The sequence below is a fragment of the Ovis aries genome, chromosome 4, assembly GCF_016772045.2.
Source record: "Ovis aries strain OAR_USU_Benz2616 breed Rambouillet chromosome 4, ARS-UI_Ramb_v3.0, whole genome shotgun sequence".
Classification (NCBI taxonomy): Eukaryota; Metazoa; Chordata; class Mammalia; order Artiodactyla; family Bovidae; genus Ovis; species Ovis aries.
The window spans coordinates 104,493,584-104,518,381 of record NC_056057.1 but is presented as its reverse complement, the minus strand read 5'-3'; the positions used below and the strand labels follow the sequence as shown (position 1 = coordinate 104,518,381).

The 24,798-nt window shown below is 45.3% G+C and overlaps 1 protein-coding gene across 4 annotated transcripts in view; it reads left to right on the top strand.

Annotated features, from left to right (window-relative positions):
* HIPK2 (homeodomain interacting protein kinase 2) overlaps positions 1-24,798 on the top strand; it is a 205,952-nt gene that overhangs the window by 160,050 nt on the left and 21,104 nt on the right. For 2 of the 4 annotated variants that reach the window (XM_027968868.3, XM_027968866.3), the window contains exons 10-12: positions 3,263-3,402; positions 6,795-6,974; positions 11,088-11,369. In XM_027968868.3, coding sequence (XP_027824669.2) covers positions 3,263-3,402; positions 6,795-6,974; positions 11,088-11,369 — 602 coding nt within the window. Of the gene's footprint in view, positions 1-3,259; positions 3,403-6,794; positions 6,975-11,087; positions 11,370-24,798 lie in introns of all 4 variants that reach the window. The other 2 variants (XM_027968867.3, XM_027968865.3) reach the window with 1 other exon arrangement.

Genomic DNA, 24,798 nt, shown 5'->3' with positions numbered 1-24,798 from the left:
CTCACATGCACACTCTCTTCCTCTCTCTCTCACTTTTCTTTTCTCCCTTTTCCTCCCTTGTAAGTTTTTATTCGACCACTTTATATTATCTATATAATTATTATCATCAATAGTGTATTATATTATTCTCAACTGAGCCTCATAACATACTATGATTCTGCTTCCTTTCCTGTATAAGTTGTTTTTCCTAGAATTAGTATTGTCTCATCTTTTCACTGGGTCGGTTTCCTCTGCATGTATTATTAGGCAGCCCCAAAGTCTTCCAGAGCTCTAAAAGGCGTGTGTGTTTAATATATTGGTGTCTTTGAGCATATTGAGAAGTTAAGTGGCTGTTGTTTTTCCTCTCCTTCTGAAAGCTTTCTAAGACTTTCCTTGTCCATGGTGGACATAGTGTCCATGAGATCCATGGCTCCATGCTTTCTCATGAGTCTTTTAGAATACACTGTCCGGTACATCCTATTTGCCCTTTTTATCTGGAGAACTTTCTTCTATTTTTGCCCTTGTTAACTTCTTCCCCTACATTTTCTCTGTTCCTTCTTTGTGGAATTCCTGCTAGTTGAGCGCTGGTACTTCTGAACTGATCTAATGATTTTCATATCTCCCACCCTCACTCCCATCCACCTTTTCCCTGTATATATTCTATCTATGCTACTTTCTAAAATTTTCCCATCTGTATGGAATTGTTCATTTCTGTTGTCATTGTTCTCATTTCCAAGAGTTTTCTTGTTCTCAGAATATAGATATATATCTTTTATATCTTGTTTCATGGATATATACACACATTTAGTCTCTTTGAGGACACTAATTACATATATTTTTAGCTTTTCTTCCGATTCCTATACTGTTGTTGTTCCCCAGAGTTTCATCTTTTGTTTTAGTCTCCTTCATGATAGAAACTTCCTTTAAAGTCTGGTGGTCCTCGGCTGTTCATTCATATCTAAGACTGAAGGACTGAAAACTAACTGGAAAGCTTCAGGGGCAGCAGGGTGGACTTCTCTATTGGATAAGGAGTGAGCTCAGCATTTTCATTGGCAGGTCCCCTCTCATCGAAAGTATCTGTAGTTTTCTCTTGGAATAGTCAGTTTCCCTGGAGAGAATCCAGCAGGTTCCTGCTTGAAGATTGGGGGTGGGGGTGGGGGGTAATAATCCTTCATACCAGGAATCTGAGGGTGACAGAATCCCAGGGTTTAATATTCCGACTTTACCTTCCGTTCCGTCAGTCTGCTAACTTAGTAATAGCTCTTCTGTTTTCCAGCTTCTAAAATTCTGTTAACTGTTATTGTCCCTCCCTGTTCCCTGTGTCCTTATGGATCTATATGTATTTTTTCATTCCTTCACTGTCATTTTAGTTGGGCTTAAAAGAGGGAGAGCTGTAAGTGTATGTTTAATTAACTATGTGTCCAGGCAAGCTATGTGTATCAGTTTATTCACCTGAGAAATGGGAGGGGAGAATAGTCCCTACTCACAGGATTGGTGTTAAGATAAAGTCAGAGAATCCATTTATGGTCTTAGCTCTATGCCTGGCACACAATGTGCATCCAGAAATATTGGCTCTAATCTTACAGATTATACAGTAGTAATAAATTATAGAAATATCTGATGCAAAGTGTTGTCTCAAATGAGTTGAACATATCCATCAGTGATAGAGGTCCAGAAATATCTTTTTGCCCCATCTCTTTGAGGTAAAATGCTAAGATTCATTTTAGAGAAACAGGGAAGAAATAATGTCCTTAGCTTGATATCAAGATTTATTATTTCAAAATGACATTAGTCAAAACACAGGCTTTTCATGGGATCTGAAATAAGTTCCAGACAAAATCAGTAGAATTCTTATTGCCAATGAGACTATTGTTCATTTAAGCTTTTGAGCTCATAATTATTTTAATCAATTAAATTATTTTTCTGCTTACTGTGTTTGAATTCAGTAAACCTGAAATACAGTTAAGTATAGCTAATTGCCTTTGAATTGCTTCTTTCATTTTATCAGCAAACATTTCTTAAGCACTTATTGTATAATCTGTGGTCCCTGAGCTTTTTGACTATATTTTAAAAGATCGGTAAGCAAACAGGCAATATCTAAAAGGCATAAGAGATCTCACTGAGTCTCACGTGCAACATTATAACAGGATAGACCAGGTGAACTATGCACTCACATCTAAGAGGAAGCTGTAGCATTTTAGTACACATCACTGTTTATGAAGTTTTGACTCAAATTTATAATCCATTTCTAGAAGTGCTTGTTTGTTGATAGGAGCCAAAACACACATATTGAACATATGCAGAGTTTGTGGAGCACTACATTATATTAATTAGCCAGTGTTAGTCATCTCCAGCCTGATGGAAAGAGAGAGAAAGAGCTAAGATCCCAAGTCTTTAACTCCTTGACCTTCCTGAGAGGTAATTTACCTTAGCAGCGTTCCTTCAAGTGTCCAACTTTGGACAGCTATGTTCAGAGTGAATCATTTAATAGCCAAAGGCAAGCAGAATAGTGATTGAAGATACAGAGGGCTCAAAATACAACACACACACACACACATGTACGCACGCACACCTGTAAGTCTATTCAAGGAGGAATCAGGAAAGTTCACTTTCGACTTCTTAAGAAATAGCTTGGTGTTTATAAAAGATCGAACTGTGACTTCCTCACTGTTCCATTTTCTCCTTGAGGAGTCAAGGTATTCTCAGTTAAGCTGAAGATCCCAGCTAAGAATTTTACTTCATGCCTATTTGCCCTTGGATATAGGCAGGTGTCAGATACTTGGTGATCTCAGGATTATGTTAACTTAGATTCAGAAGATAACACAAGTTGCACCTCTACATTCTAACTGCTAAACAAAAGGTAAAATATTAAATAAAGGATACTAGGCGGAAAACTTCTTGAGGGCAAGGAGTTACCCTTGTATGATCCAATTCAACTCCCTCATCTCTTGTGCACAGTTGTGTCACAAAACAAATCAATAAGTGAACTTTTGGGAATTTTAAACATTGTTCATTAGAGCAGATTTATAACTAAATCATTCTTCAGTGTGAATGAATCGCTTCCATATAGTTCTTTGCCCATATACCTACCTATTATCTTCTATTGACTTCACATGTGTTCATTTTATCTGCCCTGGTGTCTGAGTTCAGAGAGTAGGTCTCCACTGTCACACCTATCAAGGGGTCTAGCACAACCTTGAGCACAGAATAAGCACTTGACTCATGCCAACTGATTTATGATTGTCAGACATAGTGATAGCAGGTGACCTCTGTCCTACAGCAGGCCTGGCCAAGTGGGACCCAGCAGATTCTGCTTCCCCCGGCGTGGCAACAGCTGACCGGCGTGGCCACGCACACTTCGGTGCAGCACGCAACTGTGATTCCTGAGACCATGGCCGGCACCCAGCAGCTGGCCGACTGGAGGTGAGCAAGGCGCAGGCAGGGCTGGGATGGGAGGCACGTCTGCCGCTGACCCAGAGGGCGGCCAGGCTGGCCAGTACCAGAATCCCCTGCTTTGTAGAGGGCTTTTTAAATTAACAAGATAACATGTGGCCTACCAGGGTTCAATCCCTGGTTTGGGAAGATCCCCTGGAGGAGGGCATGGGAACCCATTCCAGTATTCTTGCCTGGAGAATCCCATGGACAGAAGAACTTGGCGGGCTACAGTTCATGGAGTCACAAAGAGTCAGACATGACTGAGCAACTAAGTGCATGAGCGCACCGTGTGGCCTAAGACTGCAGTGTAATGAGAGGTTATTTTTAAATAAATGTATAATGGAGAAGGAAATGGCAACCCACTCCAGTACTCTTGCCTAGAGAATTCCGTGGACAGAGGAGCCTGGTGGGCTGCTGTCCATGGGGTCACGCAGAGTCAGATACGACTGAAGAGACTTAGCATGCATTGCATGCATTGGAGAAGGGAATGGCAACCCACTCCAGTGTTCTTGCCTGGAGAATCCCTGGGACAGAGGAGCCTGGTGGGCTGCCATTTATGGGTCTACACAGTCGGACACAACTGCAGCGACTTAGCAGCAGCAGCAGCATACCAGGACACCAGAAAACCAGCTTGGTTACTTTAGGATCTGTTGTCATTTTGAACTCCAAATTCAGTTCCATTATTTGATTCACCAGACTTGGCTTGGGGTGATTTTTGGTTGTTTCTCTGAATCCACTTCCACTCCCAGAAAACAAAGATCTGTTGTCCATGAAAGGATGCAGAAGAGATCCAGGGGCTCCTTAGCAATTCTAGGAAGTGTTCTCAAGGTGTTTTCACACACGAGCATGCTGGAGTTACATCAGACCACCTGGGGGAATACTTGACAGAAGGGGGTTTATTTGGACTGGTTAACTCTGCTCTGTTTGCTGAGTGTGTCTCTTCAGTTGATGCTCATATCTTTGAGATCAAAGTACCCTTTTCATAGAGCCCAGAGACATCCAGCTGACAGCCATAAGCACACCACAACCCCTGCATCTGTTTCCAGAACCTTCCACCCCATCCTACTCACCAACTTCATCACTGACACGTGACTCTGTTGTTCTTATGGCCACTTTCCATTCTTCCTTATACCATGCCACCTATGCCATCCCAACACCACCCTCAGTGCCCACCTTCACCAGTGCAGAGCCAAATGGCAGTCCCCCAAGCTGGCCCCAACTTCTCATGGCCCTCTGGGCTGTCTCTCTTTCAGCCAAAGCATCAGGGTAGGTCACACCCTTCACCCTCTGACAGTCCCCAGACCAGCCATGGAACCTCCTGACAGTTCTTTTTCTGTCCCGTAAATCTGCTGTGATTGAAGAGCTCTGATGAAAGGCAGAGAGACAGGGCCCCAGTCTAGCCTCAACTGCAGCGTCCTCTGTCCTGCCATTTAGTTTTCTACTTACTAATTTACTAATTCTAATTTAGTAGAAAGAAGAGAGGAACGGAGGCCATTTATCACAGTCCCGTTCACTTTCCACTGACACCACCCCCCCATATCCACCGCCTCTCACTGGACGCACTTTCAAGCCAAGTAAACTGGGCTCATTTCTGGCCCTGCGCGACCTGGGAAAGTTACTAAACCTCAGTTCTTCAGTTAAGTAGGGACAGTAATGCCTATTCATCCAGTTGCTGGGAGGTTTAAATTTAAGATAAAAGACAAAGCACTTGACTGGATTTAACAGGTACCATCCAGCACCAGCCTTCCCTGGTGGCTCAGTGGGCAAAGGATCCGCCTGCAATGCAGGAGACCTGGGTTTGATCCGTGATTCTCGAAGATCCCCTGGAGGAAGGAATGGCAGCCCACTCCCGTATTCTTGCCTGGAGAATCCCACAGAGGAGCCTGGCGGGTTACAGTCCATGGGGTCGCAGAGTTGGACACGACTGAGTGAATAACATTTCACTTCATACCAGCGCCTGATCCATGACAGGCAGCAATAAATCTGTTATCTGCCCTTCCTCCATTCACAGCATGAATGCTCAGCAAGACCACCTTCCCTCTCCAGCTCATTAGCAGCAGCAACCAAGTGGAAAGCTGTTTGACCAGTTGTTTTTTTTCCTTACCCCTTTTTCTCCCAGAAGACCACACATATGCTGTACTTCCATTTCCCTTTGTCTTTCAGCATTTACAGCTTATTTAATTTCAGAGATACTGACATTCTTAACTTTCATGCACATGTTATCCCTCATCCCTCCTCATCTCTTACCTGGTTACCACAGGAGAGACCTAAAGCCAACACAGTTTCTTTTCAGTCTCTTCTCCATTTCATATGTAGCCCAAAGAACATCTGGACTCATGGCTAGTGCTAGACCTGTGTCAAAGGGGAAAATGTCATGTCTGTAGAAGAAATAGCAACAAAGTAAAGGAGTTATAACATCAGTTTTTAAAGTTCACTTAAATGTCCAAAAGACTATCAGGATCTCTACAAAAGTGTCTCCCTACTTCTCTTTGTGTTCAGTTTTTTCCCTAAATTTCATAGGATTTTAAAAATTCATATGAACTCTCCTATAGCTCTTCATTTTACCATGTATTAAATGGGTTTTTATGGGCTACTCTCTAAATTCATCATCACTCTTAATAGTTCTGTGGGAATAAGCCTAACAGCAGATCTCACATACAACAACCCAGATCTCACATAACCCATTTTCAGGATTATGACTGCCAATATTTCTGTCAACATGTGTCTGTTACTAATTTTCACTTAGTACCAAACTCTATACATGTCTAGTCAACCTTCAGTTAATCTAATTGTTCATTCAAAAAGCATGTAACTCACTGATCAGCTGCTACATTCCTGAACATTGTGCTAACTGCTGAAAGAATTCTAAAGAATATTAACACTTCCTAATGCCAGAAAGACATACCTCCCAGTCTTCAAAGTTTGTTTTTCACATAAACTGCAATATTCTTATTTACAAAACGGTATTACTAAGATATCCTGCTTACCTCACAGAGTGGAACAACCCATTGAAGGCGCTTTGTAAATTATAAAATACACAGCCCAGTTAGCTGTTGAGGGTCTTGAAGAGCAGAAGGGAATATTTATTTCCTCTCCCCAGAACTTAAGCTGAGTCCGCCTATTTGGCATTCTCCCCACTTGAAATATGCCCTTTCTCACTCACCAACAAATTGTGTCCATGCCACTTAAACATTCCTACACCAGAGACACTCAATGAAGTCACCTGGGAAGGCTCATCTCATCAACAACTATCCCCTCTGTGTGAGAACTACCTTTTGATTTTAATTTGACTTTTAATGGCGGGGAGGGAACTTTAGCTTCTAAAGGAGCTCTGTTTCTATTAAACCATCAAAGAATCTGTTTTCCCATTTGCCTTTCAGGAACACACATGCTCATGGCAGCCATTACAATCCCATCATGCAGCAGCCTGCGTTGTTGACTGGTCATGTGACCCTTCCAGCAGCTCAACCCTTAAATGTGGGCGTGGCCCACGTGATGCGGCAGCAACCTACCAGCACCACCTCCTCCCGGAAGAATAAGCAACACCAGTCCTCTGCGAGGTAGGTGTGTAAGAAGTGTTAGAGAAAGAAAACTTCAAGGAGATTGGAAGTTAAAGATCTGGATCCCTGGAATGGGATTTTGAAGGAGGCACTCATCCTGAGGTCTCTGTGAGTGCTGGCTCTACCAGCACCCTAAGGGTGGGGCCCTCAGACCACAGCGTTCAGTGTCCCCATCTTGAGTGATTCTGTCCCCTTCCACTTATCTAGAAAACACTCAGACTGCCCTCTGAAGATGCATTTTTGAAACTATAACTTTTTTTTAGAAGTAGAGAAATGTGCTTTATTTGAGTCTAATGTCAGAAATTTAACTCATTCAGCTATTTGCTAAAATATAATGGCACCCCACTCCACTACTGTTGCCTGGAGAATCCCATGAATGGAGGAGCCTGGAAGGCCGCAGTCCATGGAGTCGCTGACGGTCGGACATGACTGAGCAACTTCACTTTCACTTTTCACTTTCATGCATGGGAGAAGGAAATGGCAACCCACTCCAGTGTTCTTGCCTGGAGAATCCCATGGACGGGGGAGCCTGGTGGGCTGCCGTCTATGGGATCGCGCAGAGTCGGACATGACTGTAGCGACTTAGCAGCAGCAGCAAGCAGTAACTTTGGTTAATCATAGACACTACCAGAAGAACAATGATCTTCCCCATTTCCTCTAAATCCAGTTTCATCTCCATGAACTCTTCAAAAAAATTAAGATTGACCAAAGGCCATGTGCTTTTGTTCATTTTATATGGTATTTTGGAAAAGGTGAAACTATAGAGTGTGTAGATTGAAGATTGCTGGGAAAGATTGAAGGCCGGAGGAGAAAAGGACAGAGGTTGAGATGGCTGGGTGACATCACCGACTCCGTAGACATGAATTTGAACAAGCTCTGGGAGATAGTGAAGGACAGGGAAACCTGGTGTGCTGCAGTCCATGGGTCGCAAAGAGTCAGATACAACTGAACAACGACAAAGCTATAGAGACATAGATCAGATCAGGAGCTGCTAAGGACTAGAGGGAACTTTTCAAGGTGATGACAAATTTCTGTATCTGCATTGTGATGGGAATTACATGACTGTACATTTGTTAAAACTCATCAAACAATTCAAAGGGGTGTCTTACACTGTATGTAAATGATACCTCAATATACCTTACTTAAAAAAATAGAGATTTCCTAACAAAAAAATCGAGATCAAAATTGTATGGCTGTAAAATCGTTCCTACATCTCTCTCCAGTGGCTTGGAGGTCCCTAATTGTTTATTTGGAATAGGTTAATCAAGAGAAGTCAAGTAATACGTGAAATGTCTAGTGAATTTTGTTTTTATACTTCCTTGGATAGCAAGATGCCAGAAATTAGATCTGCCTCTTTTCATTCATTTTCGTGTGAAAACTAATCCAAGAGCTGACTTCCTGAAGTTGTCATCCTTCCTGAGCAAGATTCTTATTTGGTTGTTTCTGACAACTTAGGGAAATTCATGTCAGATCAGTGGCAGGCTTCCAGAATGCTTTTGTTTGACAGCTCTGTGATAGAACACCCATGTCTGTGTTAGACTGGGTGGCACCAGAGGCCCCTGGCTCAGTCCTCACGTGCTGTCCTGCTCAGTCTGGTGTGTGGTCCACCAGAACCATGGTCTGGCTTGAGCTTGGCCTCTGTATGCTCACTTTGGCCAGGTAGGGGCAAGAAGAACCCTTAGCCTCTGACCTGTTGGTAAGTCCCTCTTTGTTGCCTTCTTACCACACAGCTGGCTTTAGAAGGCTCACTGCCAGTGCATTTCAAGATCAGTGGGACTATAGTGAAAATTATGGGTTTGCCTATTTTAAAGACCAATGCCTTAGGCAAAACAATTGGAAAAACCAGAAGTCTCTCCCCTTTAGCAGACGGTACGATCAGGCATAGTTTTCTTTAAAAATGCCAAGTAGACATATTTTAACTGCTCGAGTAGTGAAACCTTAATCTCAAAATTGTACCATGTTAGTAATAACAAATACAAAGTTCTCTGGTAAGTACAAATAATAGAACAATCTTATCAGTGAAACTTCCTTCTTATTAGGAGCTCCCCAAAAGGAACAAGCAACATATCTGATACCAACTAAATAGAAAATTAAATAGACCCACCTTTATGGAGTTATTTTCATCTAATTACCTTCCCTTTAGCTAGAAGGTGCTAGAATCTCTAAGGACATATCACAATCTTAAGTTTCATTATAGGCTGGCTTTGGTCTCGTTGTATAGATACAACCAAGGTCAGCAACGGTTGATAGGGAGGGGAAAGGTAAGGTCTTTTTTCTCTAAAGTTACCAGAAACTACATTGGCGTTTTTGATAAGTAATTTCTAGTTGATCAAAATCAAGAGTTATAGGCCCCTTAAGCATACATTTTCCTTTTGCATTTTTCCTGGTTTTTCATTGCAATTGAAACAGACTGGTAAGCTTCCTGTGAGGCTCATGTGTCAAAATCCAGGATTTTCTTTGGGATTTTTTTTTGGTTGCACTGCGAGGCATGTGGAATCTTAGTTCCACAACCATGGATTGAACCCATGTCCCCTGCATTAGAAGGCAGAGTCTTAACCACAAGACCGCCCATTAAGTCCCCAGAAAAATTAATTTTTGAAAAATTATACCCCCACAGATACTTTTATGGTCATGTCCTCTTCCCAGAGGAGGAAGGAGGCAAAGCTACACTTTAACCTTAGATCTTTTAGCTCCAGGAAGTCTTAGGTAATGAATGTTGTCATTGAATCAGTGGTAAACCAGCCACGAGCAAGGAAACGAAAGCTTTATGTGCAAATATCTTTTATTCCACCTCCTTCCAAAATAAGACCTCACTCAGTACACTGGGGAGGATGACAAGATTGAACTTAGGCAGTTGCGCTTTGACCCTGAAGGCAGGGGGCTGCGTTGGGGCAGACACCCCTGAAATCCGCACCCACCGCAAGACTGGGCCAGTCCTTGGGCATGGTCCTCTGTCCTCTCCTGAGAGCCCTGGCTACCCACTTTGTCCCTCAGCAGGTAGAGCCCAGAGAAGCCAGGATGCTGCCCTGTCTGTGAAGCAGTTGAAAGAAAGAGTCCCACAGGCCACCGCCTCTGCAGTCTGGTTAAGCCCGAGTGCACTGGTCCTCTATCCGATTTATGGAGGGCAACACGGGGCTTCCCTGGTGGCTCACAGGTTAAAGTGTCTGCCTGCAATGTGGGAGACCTGGGTTCGATCCCTGGGTCGGGAAGACCCCCTGGAGAAGGAAACGGCAACCCACTCCAGTATTCTTGCCTGGAGAATCCCATGGACGGAGGAGCCTGGTGGGCTACAGTCCACAGGGTCGCAGAGTCCGACATGACTGAGCGACTTTACTTTCACTTTCTACAGTGAATGGTGTCAGATTCGTGATCTCCGAAGAAGATATAACTTCAGGACCAGGGACCAGGCTTGAGCACTCAAGAGCTTTTGTATAGCAGAGTTTTATTAAAGTATAAAAAAGGGACAGAGAAAGCTTCTGACACAGATATCAGAAGGGGGAGGAGGAGTGCCCCCCCCATGCTAGTTTTAGCAAGCTATTTTATGTCTGTTAGAAAGCTATTAATCATATAGAGACACCTCAAGGCTGAGGGAGTTTCACCAGGCCCCTCTCCCACAATATGCATTTTTGAGACAGGATGGCACGAAGTATGTCATCCCCAGCCATAAAACAATTAATATGAATACTGGTTTGTTGAGCTATTATCAGCCAAAAGTTATCTTAGGTGGAACCATTTTGAAGAAAGGCAAATTCCAAAGCAAACACATAGTTTCATTAACATAGATTAAGAAAAACATTTCCATAAGAAAAACGTGTTGGTTAGCTCAAGGTTTGAGAAAAGTTAAGTTCAGGTGGAACTAGGTGTTGTCATGGCAACATAGAATTTTAAGAGAAAAAATTCTGACGCTTGTAGTTTGTTTCCTCCTGCCGCTTAAGGGAGAGAGAAAAAAATGTCTGACACTTGCAGTCTATTTCCCCTGTTTGGAGACCCGTGGCCTTCCTGCCTGTGACCCTCTCAATTTGGCCATGCTGGTGTTTCTAGACATTTGGGCTTCTTGCAAGAACCTGGCAGCTCTGACTTTCTCACTGAGTGTGTGTGGCTTTATCGTTCCAGAAACGTCTCCACCTGTGAGGTGTCCTCCTCTCAGGCCGTCAGCTCGCCGCAGCGGTCCAAGCGCGTCAAGGAGAACACGCCTCCGCGCTGCGCCCTGGTGCACAGCAGCCCTGCCTGCAGCTCATCCGTCACGTGCGGCTGGGGTGACGGGGCCTCCAGCACCACCAGGGAGCGGCAGCGGCAAACGATCGTCATCCCCGACACCCCTAGCCCCACGGTCAGCGTCATCACCATCAGCAGCGACACGGACGAGGAGGAGGAGCAGAAGCACGCCCCCACCAGGTGAGCTGTGACGCCTTCAGACACCAGGAAGGAGCGGAGTGGGGGTGCAGAGTGCATGGCCGGCTCACCCAGAGACAGTTGGGGGTGGGCCTGGACCACTTCCCTGTCATCCAAAGTGATGATCCATCCTTCTCTCCGGGCCCCTGAATCCTGGCCTTGGCATGTCCTGGAGCCCTAAAGTGATTTCAGAGGATGGTCCAACAGATGTGGGCTTCCCAGGTGGCTCAGATGGTAAAGAAGCCACCTGCAAAGCAGGAGACCTCCGTTCAATCCCTGGGTGGGGAAGATCCCTGGAGAAGGGAATGGCAACCCACTCCAGTATTCTTGCCTAGAGAATCCCCACAGACAGAGGAGCCTCGCAGGCTACAGTCCATGGGGTTGCAAAGAGTTGGACATAACTGAATGACTAACACTTCACTTTCTACCTTTCAAACAGATTTCTATAATTATTAAAAGCCAAAAATAATTTTGAGTCAATTTGGTCTTAAAAAATAGTTATAGGCCCTCTACATTTGGGGGACGTGAGTCCATGAAAATCAGGCACACAGTGCCATTATATTTCAGGCCTCATAAACTAAAAATCTCTGCCTCGGGCTATTGAATGTATTCCCAGTTGGTCAGGCTGTTTCTCAAACATTGCCTTGGCTCGCTCAGAATTTGAGGTAATTGTCCAACTAATCAGAAATTTCCCTGTGTCTGATTAACCCAGTCTTTCAAACTGCCAGGTGGCCTTTTACCCAGAGAACATTACTGTTTATTCCAAAGCAGTAAGAACTCATTTCACTCGCTGTATGCTTCTGGGGGAGAGGGAAGAAATATTTATTATATTTGCAAGACTGTTAAGTCTGGTGCCAGAGCCTCTTTCCTATACTTGCCAGCCAGACTGAAACAGAGTTTGGTGTGAGTTTGGGCTGTCTGGTGGTCCCCTGGAACTTTTCCCTCCAAAGAGTCGGTCCTCTGGTCGTTAGCATCCCCGAGCCTCTGGACCTTGTAGATCTGAAATCTCACAATCCCAACCTTGTGGCTCTTCCCACTGGGACCCAGGACCCGGGAAGGGAGGCCTGCCAGTCAGAGCACATCCTGTGACCCAGTGTGAAGATAACATTCACATTTGGGCCCAAATTATTAATTCCTAATTAGATACAATGTCACTGATGATAATCACAAATCCTTTTGATTAGATAATAAATTCTTACCTTTGAAATCATTACACGATGTACAGATAGACTGATTAAAACATTCTCACTACAGCTATTCCTTCCTGCATGGGGTATTCCCTTCCCACCTTTATAATGAGCTCAGCATCTTATCTTTCCACGAGAAGGCTTGTGTAGCGCTCATTCCAGTGTCCTCTTTAATGGCCCAGCCCAGTTCAGTGTGTTTCAGAGAAGCGTGTGATGGAGCATTTCTGTCCTAGCATTGGATCAGGTGCCAGAGGGGCCAAGGAACTGAGGGCTGGGGCATAGTGCTTCACTCCCAGCCTTCCTGTTCCAGAACTGGCCTCAGTTTCTTTGGAGACTCAGTTTCCTTTGTTTCCTTAGGAGAGCAGTCCCAAGCTGAGCCCATGCCCTGTGCCTCCCAGTCCCTTCCCAAAGGGAAAGGCTCCTCCCAGCCGCAGCCCGGGCCCTGGCCTGGAGCAGCGTGTTCACACATCTGTGGCATCAGGCATAAGAAGGACAGGCAACCTCACAGGCCCTTTGCCACAACTGGAAAAAAGCAATTTTAAAATCTGACAGTTGACTAGATTGAAGTATCATTTTAACATTTGAATTGACACAGAATCTCAACATATGTGCTCAGGAGAGAACCGAATAGTGGTTCTGAGGGGAAGGAGGATGAGAAAACCGTTTCTCCACCCATTAGGCTGCTTCCAGGGCTGAGGGCACAGAGCCAGCCGGAAGTACATGCTGCCTCTGCAGCAGCCCCAGGGCCCAGAAAGAACAGAGCTGAGGCATGTGGCAGCATGGGAGGATCTTGGTGTCAGTGAGTCACGACTTAGGGGAGGGCAGGGGAGAGGCCGATGGGCAGGTGCACGTGTGAGTGACAGCCAGAGACGGTGAGTGACAGTGGGCTGCTGAATACCGGAGATTCATAACACGGAGGACGCGGGGGCCGGCCTGCCCACCTGCCCAGGATAACAAGAGGCACCAGAGACATTCCGTCAAACATGGGAGGCTGCCGTTTGAGGCCAGAGCGAAACCCAGAAAGGCGTCAGCTGTCCACAGGTGTGATGGGAAACTCACAGAATGAGTGAACAGTGTTTTCCAGAGAGATCAAATAACTGCTGCCTTGAAGAAATGTTTGAGGACCCAGAAAGGCAGGAGAGGGTATTGGAACCTGAGGAGGATAAAACAGAAACCAGTAGCTATTTTATTTATAGAGAAACCATCGTGTAATGTGACCACATTAATGTGACTGCATTTTGTAATGAGGAAAAAGATAGGGGGAAATACGAGTACTCATTCTTAGAAGTCAGACTATCGTAAAATTTAACTGGGTAAATATTTATTGGCCCCACTGGTAAGATATTATGCTCGGAACCGCAGGTGCTGCATAAATAAGGTAGACAGTCTCTGTCCTCAGGAGGTTTGCAGGGTAATAAGCAAGATAAGACACGTACAAATCTTCATAACACAAAACAGGTTACCAGGCCTCTAAAAACTAGCAGAGGACTGTAGGGATTCAAAGGGGGAATAGCTTGAGGAAATAGGGGAGAGGCGGCTTTTCAAGGTCAGTGGTCCTGATATGCTTAGACAATGGGTAGAGGAGGTGAGGCTGCAAATTCCAGTGAGATAAGTGGTGGGCAGAGCCTCACAGGTGGGCAGAGCCTTAGGTGGGCAGAGGGGGATCAAGAACAGGTGGGGTTCGCTGATAAGAGAAAGTGGGAGGTCAGGACAAAAGGGATTTCAGAATGGAAAGGAGGATTTGGGGGGGAATCTCCCCTTAGGTGGGCGTGGCCAGCTTTCCGAGGAGATGCTGAGGAGCTCCCAGGAAAGCATCAGTTCTAGGAAAACAAGAACAGGACATGCCCCCAGTGCAGTCCACTGGGGAGCCACCTGGTCACCCTCGGACTGGAAGCTTCTCTACCCGTCGGGGCTCCACTGTGAACCATGGATGCGTCCCTCCTTGACCCTGACTGTCCTCATTCCCAAACCTAATTTCTCCCAGCTGTGAGCAACTTGATTCTGCTCTTCTGTGTTCTGACCTCATTTCCTATTTGTGGCTCAGCCCCAGTACTAGCCCTGTAACCCTGCCTGAAATGCCGATGGCTTCCGCTCAGCCTCATGACAGCCTCTAGAGAGTTGAGGGAGGGGGTTGGGGGTTCCTGTGATGCTCCCAGGGATGGTGAGCATGGGATCACGTGGCAGCATCTTTTAGAGCCGACCTAAGACAAGTAATCCTTGGTGGCTCAGTGGTAAAGAATCCACCTGCCAATGCAGGAGACAAGGGAGATGCAGGTTCGATCCCTGGCCCGGGAAGATCCCCTAGAGGAGGAAATGGCAACCCACTCCAATGTTCTTGCCTGGGAAATGACATGGACAGATGAGCCTGGTGGGCTACAGTCCATGGGGTCGCAAAGAGTCAGATATGAGTTAGCCACTGAGCACATAAGCACAAGCGTGTCAATAAATCTCTAGGACCAGGTGACATTGTCTAGAATTCTCAGGGGAATGCCAAGGCAAAATTATCATTCCCAACCCCCAGCATGTGGCACTGTTAGCTGCCAGAGCAAACGGACACTCAACAACTCCTGCTTGTAAGAAGGACTCCAGAGTGTGAGGGGCAGGCTGGGGGCGAGTGAACCAGACAGGAAGGGGGTTGTAACAGACATTCCCCAGGAGTTTTCTCCCGCACTGTCTCTGCATCATTTGATGAGCTGACACAAGGCTGGTAGTTATAGTCCCATTTAATAGATGAGGAAACTGAGGTCTGAGAAAAGTAAGTCACCCAGACTGGCAAAGGCTCCAAGTAGCAGAATTGGGATTCAGGCTCTGTGACAGTGAGGAAATGGCAATCTTAATTACTGGCAAAAATAATTTATTTCTCCTTAGTCATTAATTCAACACATTATGAATTATGTCCTCGGCCTCCTCTGACGGTAACCATGCCCACACCCATGGTCTCACCTGCTGTGTGCAGGGCACCAGGCCAGGGCAGTGGGGAGTCCAGGGCATGTTCACTGAGCCCTGACTCAGGCCGTGCATTGGTTGAGTGCAGCTGCTCTAGCAGCAGGCCAGGCAGAATTCAGCTGTTCTCATTTCTTCAAGAAGGTTTGAAAAAGCGAGGAGGCCAGGCAAGACCCAGTGTCCTCCTCTTTTTCCATGTTGGATGAGGGGGCTCTGTGGTCATGGCTAGAGTTGTTTGTGTAAGGATAGAAAACAGATATATTTTTTGGATTCCCCAGGATTAGGTAGTAGAACCAGTCTTACTTTAAATACACATAAATGATTTTGATGAGAGGAGCAGCTGACTCTCTGCATATGCTGAATAAGCCATCTTTTCTCCCTTGAAATTTCCTTGGAGAAAGCTTATGGGTGCCCGTTTTATTATTCAGACCTTTCTGCCAACCTTGCCTTGTGCTGAAGCTGTCTTTTAGGGGCCATGAGGCTACATCATACAGGCTTCCAGAGTGTGTGACCAGAGTGGCTCATTTCAGCTGATCCATTAGAAATCATTTTGCCCGGTCTCCATTATTCATTCATTTATCTGCTCATTCAATTATCTATTTCCGGTAGACGGGGTTCATTTACCGAGGTCATCAGGGCACCACTGTATCCTGCATCACTTTGCAAGTGATGCTCAGAGTGTTACAGCTAATCTGACCAAAATGTAAACTTCCCTAGGAGACTGATTCATCATTATCCCTAAGGATTTTAGACAGGGGTCATTCTGAAACTGTTTATCCCCCAAAAGTGTGACACCACCCCCCCCACAATGTTCTTTTTGACACTAAATTGAAAATCCAGATAAGTTACTATAGAAAAGTCACAGTCAGGAAGCTGATGTGCTGCTGCCCAAAAGACGGCCTGAGGAATTAACATCCACTTAACAGGGCAAAGCGCACACACCCACTCAGGCCAACTTCGTGCTGTGCTGGTGGCGTCAGAGCCAGGCTTGAGGAAAGAAGCAAAGGAACCCAGCACGCAGTGTCATTTGGAGGGCTTGTTACTTTGCGGTGTTAAGTTAAATCTGATGAACCAGTTTCCATCACCTGACTCTTCCTGGAAGATGTGAGTTTTGAGGAGAGTGCCCCATGGCTTCCTCTTTCCTGGGCTTCATTCAGAACATCCCAGTGGTTAAGGGCTGCACTTTATGAAAAGACTGCATTTTGAAGAGAAGACACTGCACCCAACTGTCTCCAGCCGCCAGTCCTCCACTTCCCCGTGTTACAAAGCCGTTACTGACGTGTAGCGACGACCTGCTGTCCTGCCTGCCTTCCACAGGGCAGAGGGAGGAGCGCAGGAGCAGCTTGGAAAGCACGGGCAGAGCTGTGCCCAGGGGACAGGCCCAGCATGATCAGGAGAGGCCTGCAGGCATGCAGAAGGCGGGGGCAGAGTGAACACCGGCTATTGCGCGTGATGCCTGAGGACCAGGCCACCCCTGGCTCCTTCCAGACCCCGATTCAGATTTCTCCAGAAGGTAGTCAAGTTGAAAGTGATCATAACGGTGGCATGTGTATATGCATATCTTGGGGCTTCCCAGGTGGCGGTAATGGTAAAGAACCCACCTGTTGGTGCAGGAGACATAAGAGATGTAGGTTTTGATCCCTGGGTCAGAAAGATTGATCCCCTGGAGAAGGAAATGGCAACCCACTCCAATATTCTTGCCTGGAGAATCCCATAGACAGAGGAGCCTGGCAAGGTACAGTCCATATTGAGAAACATACATATGTATATATATGGATATGGATATGGATAATGTAGCTCAAATGGAATATATGCACCAAATTTAAAATGTAGAGTTTTTTGTGGTTTTTTTTTGGTCCTCAGTCAGTTCACTCAGTCGTGTCCGACTCTTTGCGACCCCATGGACTGCAGCACGCCAGGCCTCCCTTGTCTATCACCAGCTCCCAGAGCTTACTCAGACTTATGTCCATCAAGTCAGTGATGCCATCCAACCATCTCATCCTCTGCCATCCCCTTTTCCTCCTGCCTTCAATCTTTCCCAGCATCAGGGTCTTTTCCAGTGAGTCAGTTCTTCACATCAGATGGCCAAACTATTGGAGTTTCAGCTTCAGCATCAATCCTTCCAATGAATATTCAGGACTGATTTCCTTTAGGATGGACTGGTTGGATCTCCTTCCTGTCCAAAGGACTCTCAAGAGTCCTCTCCAACACCACAGTTCAAAAGCATCAATTCTTTGGTGCTCAGCTTTCTTTAAATTGAAAGCCACGTGATACATCAGAAGGAGCACGCTGGCCTGGTGGCATTGGCACCCCAGCCCCTCCACTCACGTGCAGAGCTAGTTAAAGGCTGTTGGCCATTTCTCTCTAGTTGGGTGGAAAGGGAGTGGGACAGCACAGTGAACAGCTCGCACCCCCATGCAGGTGGCTGGGCCAGCAGCTGTCATCTCTATCACTTGGGCAGCTGTCCTTGCGAACAATCCCACACCCCATGCCTCTGTTGCCAACTTGGCCCCTGGTGGAACCCAAAGGAGGACTCTCAGTTGCCTTACATTCTCAGTGCTCATGGATAGGAGGAGCTGTGTAGCTGGTGATGAAGAGGGAGTGCAGGCTCTGGACAACGCAACAGGAAAAAAAATAAAAAACAGTAACCGAATTTAAAAGTGGGCTAAGGATTTGGACAGAGTTTACTTAAAAGAAGATGTACCAGCAGCCATATGAAAAGTGCTCAGCCTCCCTCATAATCAGGGAAATGCAAAGCAAAACCATGGTGTGATATCACCTCACACATGGCAGGATGGCTGTTACCAAAAAGACAAAAGCTGATAAGTGTGGATGGAGAAAGTGGAGACGTTGGAAGTCTTGTACACTGCTGGTGGGAATATAAGTTGGTGTAGCTACTACGGAAAACAGTATGGAGGTTCCTCAAAAAAATTAAAAACAGGGACTTCTCAGGTAGTCCAGTGGCTAAGACTCCATGCTTCCAATGCAGGAGGTGCAGGCTCGATCCCCGGTCAGAGAACTAAGATCCCACCTTCTGTGGGGCACAACCAAAAAGTGAAAAACAGAACTGCCATGTGATCTAGCAGTCCCACTTCTGAGTGTTTATCCAAAAGAATTAAAATCAGAACCTCAAAGAGATACCTACACTCCCAGGTTGACTGCAGCATCAGTCACAGTAGCCAAGAAGTAGAAGCAACCTAAGTGTCCGTCAGATGAATGGATAAAAGAAATGTGACCTGTGCATACAGTGGGATGCTATTCAGCCTTAAAAAGAAGGAAAATGTGCAGTATGTGACCTCATACGTGAGCTATCTAAAATAGTCTAATTCACAGAATCAAAGAATTAAATCTCGGTTGTCAGGGGCTGTGGGTAGGGGGACATGGGCAGTCGCTAATCAACAGGCATAAATCTCAGTTACAATGAATAAGCTTCAGAGATCTGCTATACAGCATCACTGATTGTATACTTAAAATTTTAAGAAAGTAGATCTCATGTTGCATATTCTTACCACAATAAAATAAAAAGTTTTAAATAAACTAAGACCACACTCAGTCACAAAAAGAAAAAGGAGCAGAAGAATGCTAGCGCTTGGTTCCAGCCCAGCTCTGTCCCCAACCAGCTATGTGACCTTGAACATCCAAGTGACCTAAAGTGACCTAAAGCACCCACCATTTTCCTGTTCTGAAAATGAAAGTTATCATTTTCTCCACCTCATAGTCTGGCTGTGAGGATTCAAGGGGATAAAACATGTAAAGGACTTTGAACAGTAGTTGTGCATTCAGTAAACATTATCTATATTTCAGTAATCAGCGTCATATTAATAGAAGAGCAGTTTTCACCTACAGTGTTGATTATGGCATGGAAAGTTCATTGGTGGAGATGAGTTTTGACTCTGGTCTTGCAGGATGGAATTGACCGGCAGATGGAAATCAGAAGCATATTCCAGGTAGGGTCTTACAGAGAAGGGGGTCGCAGAATTGTGTCTGATTCTCCAGCCATGTTTTCTCCATTGGGGCTGATTTCTTTGCTTCTTAGCTCCTTGTTTCTTTTCATCACTTGAAAATGATGAAAATCATCTATTGCCATGACAACACAATGCAGTCGTGAACTCCGGCAGCTTTGTTCTTTATTCAGAAGTGACGTTCTGTCGAGGGCATTTAAGCAAGGATTTCTCATTCTGCTCTTGTCACTGTCTGTCTCACTTCCATTAACCAATTCATAATGGGATTGATAAGCTATCAATAATAATTAGACACTGTCGTGGGGTGAATCCCAGCAGAATCGACATGGAGGAGCTAAAAGAATCCGAAGTCATCGTGTCAAGTGCGTGCTCATTTTTAAATTGACTCATTTAACAGCTTCCCTTTTGTTCTTTAATCTGCATAGTACATCAAGTAGAGCACAGAGATTCTAACAATAGAAGAGATTAGAAACAGAGCTATCAAATTAATTCACCTCTTCCAAACCTGTCACATGTAAACCCAAAAATGTAGGTATATCAGCATCAGACTGTGTTGTACCTGTCTGCTCGTCAGGCATGGGGACTTCCAGCTCCGAAAAAATAGGGAGGAATCCCTGAAGAGCTCAGAGAAATTTTATCCCACACTCCTGATAGATATCAAGAAAATGACACGCAGAATTCCTCTACCCCTTTGGTGGAAAGACTCACTACCTGTTAGGTTTCCATTAGAAGACGACTTTCAGTTCTGAGGGGTCATCTAGATCAGCTGTCAGCTTTATAAGACTCTTGCCAGAAAGCCATCCTCCGGTAACAGGAAGCTTACTGGTTCAAGAATTGGCCCACTGTATGTTCGGATAATTCCAGTTGTCAGAAAATTCTTACTTGTATTGAGCTGAAGCTTCTCCGCAATTTCTAAACTTGAGTAAAGAATTCCAAGTATGTCCACCTTGAATTTGGTTATAGCTTGGCCAAAATTAGTGGGGTGGGGTATGTGTGTTTAATTTGCCCATTTTCTATTTGTGTGTTAGTCCCTCAGTCATGTCTGACCTTTGTGACCTCATGAACTATAGCCTTCCAGGCTCCTCTGTCCATGGAATTCTCCAGGCAAGAATACTGGAGTGGGTGGCCATTTCCTTCTCCAGTGGATCTTCCTGACCCAGGGATCAAACCCATGTCTCCTACATTGGAGGCAGATTCTTTACCATCTGAGCCACCAGGGAAGCCCTATTTAATAGACTACTCAGAACCTAAGGAGGATATGTAGTCAGCAGGGATTGTCTTGGTCTGGGTCTCCGTGAAAAATACACTTACTGAAAGGATTTATTTTCTCTCCAAATTAGAGTAAAGCAAATCCTCTTTTAAATGTCTTTAATAATAAATATTTAGGGGACCACAAATGGCTCCTTTAAGGCCACTCTCCCTAAAAATTTCATAGCAGGTTAGAGCTGGAGGGACATCCAGGGTCACCCCAGTATATCCAGGCCACTGCCCAAGGTCACACCAATAACATGGACAGCCACGCCAGGCCTAGAGCGCCAGCTCTGAGGACACATTTGGCAACAGCCAGCCTCTGTCCTTCACGTGGGGTCCACCACCCAGAGTCTGTGCACCTGCAGCAGAACGTTTCTGCGTTTAGGGAGGTGACCAGATGAGTCACCGTGTGTGTGTCATTTAATCAGGCGGAACTGGCTGTGACCAAAGTGGAGAGTGAGGGGCGGGGCAGGGTAGCCGCACGCTCACAGTCTCCCAGCGCTGACCCTGGTCCTGGGAGCATTTTGTGATGGTGCCAGGAGTCAGGGGGGTTAGAGCTGGGGGCGTTTCCTCTAGTAACATCTTATTACACTACAAACTGCTCCCAGGCCCGCCCCACCCCCCACAGAGAGCAGCTGTGGCTTCTTCCACCAGTTGTTGTTTTTTTTTTTAAGGCAGCTCCCCTTCCTCCCAGCGTGTTGTGGGTTAGTCACTCAGTCGTGTCCAACTCTTTGCCACCCCCTGGACTGTAGCCCATCAGGCTCTTCTGTCCATGGATTTTCAGGCAAGAATACTGGAGTGGGTTGTCGTTGCCTCCTCCAGAGGATCTTTCCAACCCAGAGATCGAACCCGAGTCTCCGGTTTCTCCTGCATTGCAGGCAGATTCTTTACTGCTGAGCCATCAGGAAAGCCCCAGTGCTCCTTCCCATTCCCACAGCTTTCCAGAACTCTTGTTGCTCTCAGATTTCATGTCCCTACTTTGGAGGCTTGGGGATCTTTCCCTGGTGCCCCACTTTCCAGTTTTTCTGCCACATCTGAGTTGTTCATCCCCACCTACCTTGTAAGTCCCATTTGCTTTCTTGTCCCTGAATAAGCACATGGACATTAAAACTTGAGATATAATTTGCGTACCATAGAGTTCACCCATTTAAAGTGTACAATTAAGTGGTTTGGGGCCTATTACATTTTTTTTTTTTTCAGTTGTGCCACTCAGGTTCAGTTCAGTTGCTCAGTCCTGGCCGACTCTTTGCAGCCCCATGAACTGCAGCACGCCGGGCCTCCCTGTCCATCACCAACTCCCAGAGTTTACCCAAACTCATGTCCATTGAGTCAGTGATGCCATCCAGCCATCTCGTCCTCTGTCGTCCCCTTCTCGTCCTGCCCTCAATCTTCCCCAGCATCAGGGTCTTTTCAAATGAGTCAGCTCCTCACATCAGGTGCCCAAAGGATTGGCATTTCAGCTTCAATATCAGTCCTTCCAATGAACACCAGGACTGATCTCCTTTAGGATGGACTGGTTGGATCTCCTTGCAGTCCAAGGGACTCTCAAGAGTCTTCTCCAACACCACAGTTCAAAAGCATCAATTCTTTGGTGCTTAGCTTCCTTTACAGTCCAACTCTCACATCCATACATGACTATTGGAAAAACCATAGCCTTGACTAGACGGACTTTTGTTGACAAAGTATATCCTTGCTTTTTAATATGCTGTCTAGGTTGGTCATAACTTTCCTTCCAAGGAGTAAGCGTCTTTTCATATCATGCATGGTTGCAATCACCATCTGCAGTGATTTTGGAGCCCCAAAAAATAAAGTCTGACACTGTTTCCCCATCTATTTGCCATGAAGTGATGGGACCAGATGCTATGATCTTAGTTTTCTGAATGTTGAGCCTCAAGCCAACTTTTTCACTCTTGTCTTTCACCTTCATCAAGAGGCTGTTTAGTTCCTCTTCACTTTCTGCCATAAGAGTGGTGTCATCTGCATATCTGCGGTTATTGATATTTCTCCCAGCAATCTTGATTCCAGCTTGTGCTTCATCCAGCCTAGTGTTTCGCATGATGTACTCTGCATAAGTTAAATAAGCCGAGTGACAATATACAGCCTTGACATACTCCTTTTCCTATTTGGAACTATTCGGTTTTTCCATGTCCAGTTCTAACTGTTGCTTCCTGACCTGCATACAGGTTTCTCAAGAGGCAGGTCAGTTGGTCTGGTATTCCCATCTCTCTATATATAAATAATAAAGTTTGCCACTTTAACCATTTTTAAGTGTACAGTTCAGTGACACTAAATACATTCACTGTGTACAGCCATCACCACTATTTCCAACACTTTTCCATCACCTCAAGCAGAAACTTTGTACCATTAAGCAGCAACTCCTCAAACTCCTCTCCCCACCCCCACAGCCCCTGGTACCCAACCTCTAATTTACATTCTGTCCCTATGAATTTGCCTATTCTAGGAATCTCGTATAAGTGGAATCACACAATATCTGTCCTTTTGTGTCCGGCTTATTTCACTTAGCGTAACATTTTCAAGATTCATCCATATTGTAGCATGTATCAGAACTTTATTTGTTTTTACGGCTGAATACTATTCTGTGATCAGCTCATGGGCACTGAAGCTGTTTCCACCTTTTGGCTATGGTGATTGCTACAGCAGTGAACGTTAGCATACAAGTGTCTGTTTTGGCTTTCAACTCCGTTTTGTACTTACCTAGACCAGAATCACTGGGTCATACAGTGGCTTTTACCTCAAACTGTGTTTGAGCAACAAGCATGTGGGCCTTTTGCATTTCAGCTGTTATAAGTAGAAAGTGTAGTTCTTTATCCCCTGCAGGAGGAAATGGCAGCCCACTCCAATATTCTTGACAGGATAATCCCATGGACAGAGGAGCCTGGTGGGTTACAGTCCATTGGGGTCGGAGAGTCGGACATGACTGAGCACGCGTGTATGTAGTTTTTCTTAATTAAGATACAGCCATTTTATCAGTTAGAATGAAGAACTATAAGTATATGCAATCAGTTCATTCCTTGCCTTCTTCTGAGTTCTTAATTATCGTCTGCACAGCTCACTTGACAGTTCATCATGGAAGCCTTTATGACATCCTTTCTCTTTAACTGATTATTTTAAAACTTTTAGGGTGTAACATGTCATGTTTTTATACAATCCTTCACTGAGATTTTAATCATCTCCTAGGGTGGAGACACCTATTATATTTCTTTATACAGAAATTCCCTGTAGCACCTAGCATAGATCGCCAAGGATTCTAACTGATGAGTTTTAACTTCTTTCCTATCAGTCTTCTGGTTTATTCCTAGACTGGAAACTTTTCCAGAAAGTCTGTTACCTTCATAGTACTCATTTTGCCTAGAGATATTTTTTGCCTGCAAACCTGTTTTCACATGTTAAATGAGGTAACACTAATAATAGAAGCTAGTTTTCTTAGAATACTTACTCTGTGTTGTGTACCGTTCAAAATACTTTCTGTGTATTTTCTCATTTGAGTCTCAAAACAAGCCTGTGATGTAGGTACTATTATTATCTACATCTTACTGGTAAGGAGATTGAATCGCTTGGAGGTTGAACAGTCACCCAAGACCACCAACACTTGCTGAAGTTAGACATCTGTCTGCTGGGCCTGTGTCCTCACCCACAGACGCAGAGAGGGGCCCTTCCACCCTGATCCAGGAGGGACAGAAGGTACAGCCCCAGAAGGAATTACCCAGCCCAATGTGCGCAGCGCAGGCTTCAGGGAGCAAGACATCAGGCCTCCTGGGGCTCCAGTTTCTCGTTTCTCCACTGCCCTCAGGGGTGGGGCAGAGATCAGTCTTGGAATCTGGCTGTCGCTGGCTGTGTGACCTTGGGCAAGACACCTGGGTTGGGAGGTGGCAGTATTGTGGCTCCATTAGGCGCTCTATAAATACCGGCTTCTTAGCCAAGTGGTTGGACACTGACCATCTTACTTAGGCAATCGATATTTCTTAAAAATAGGTGATCAATATACAAAAATAGATGTGATCCATTTTTACACCTTTCACAATAAGCAAGCAATTCCGTATCTGTCATCCCACCAGCCTCTCACTGAGC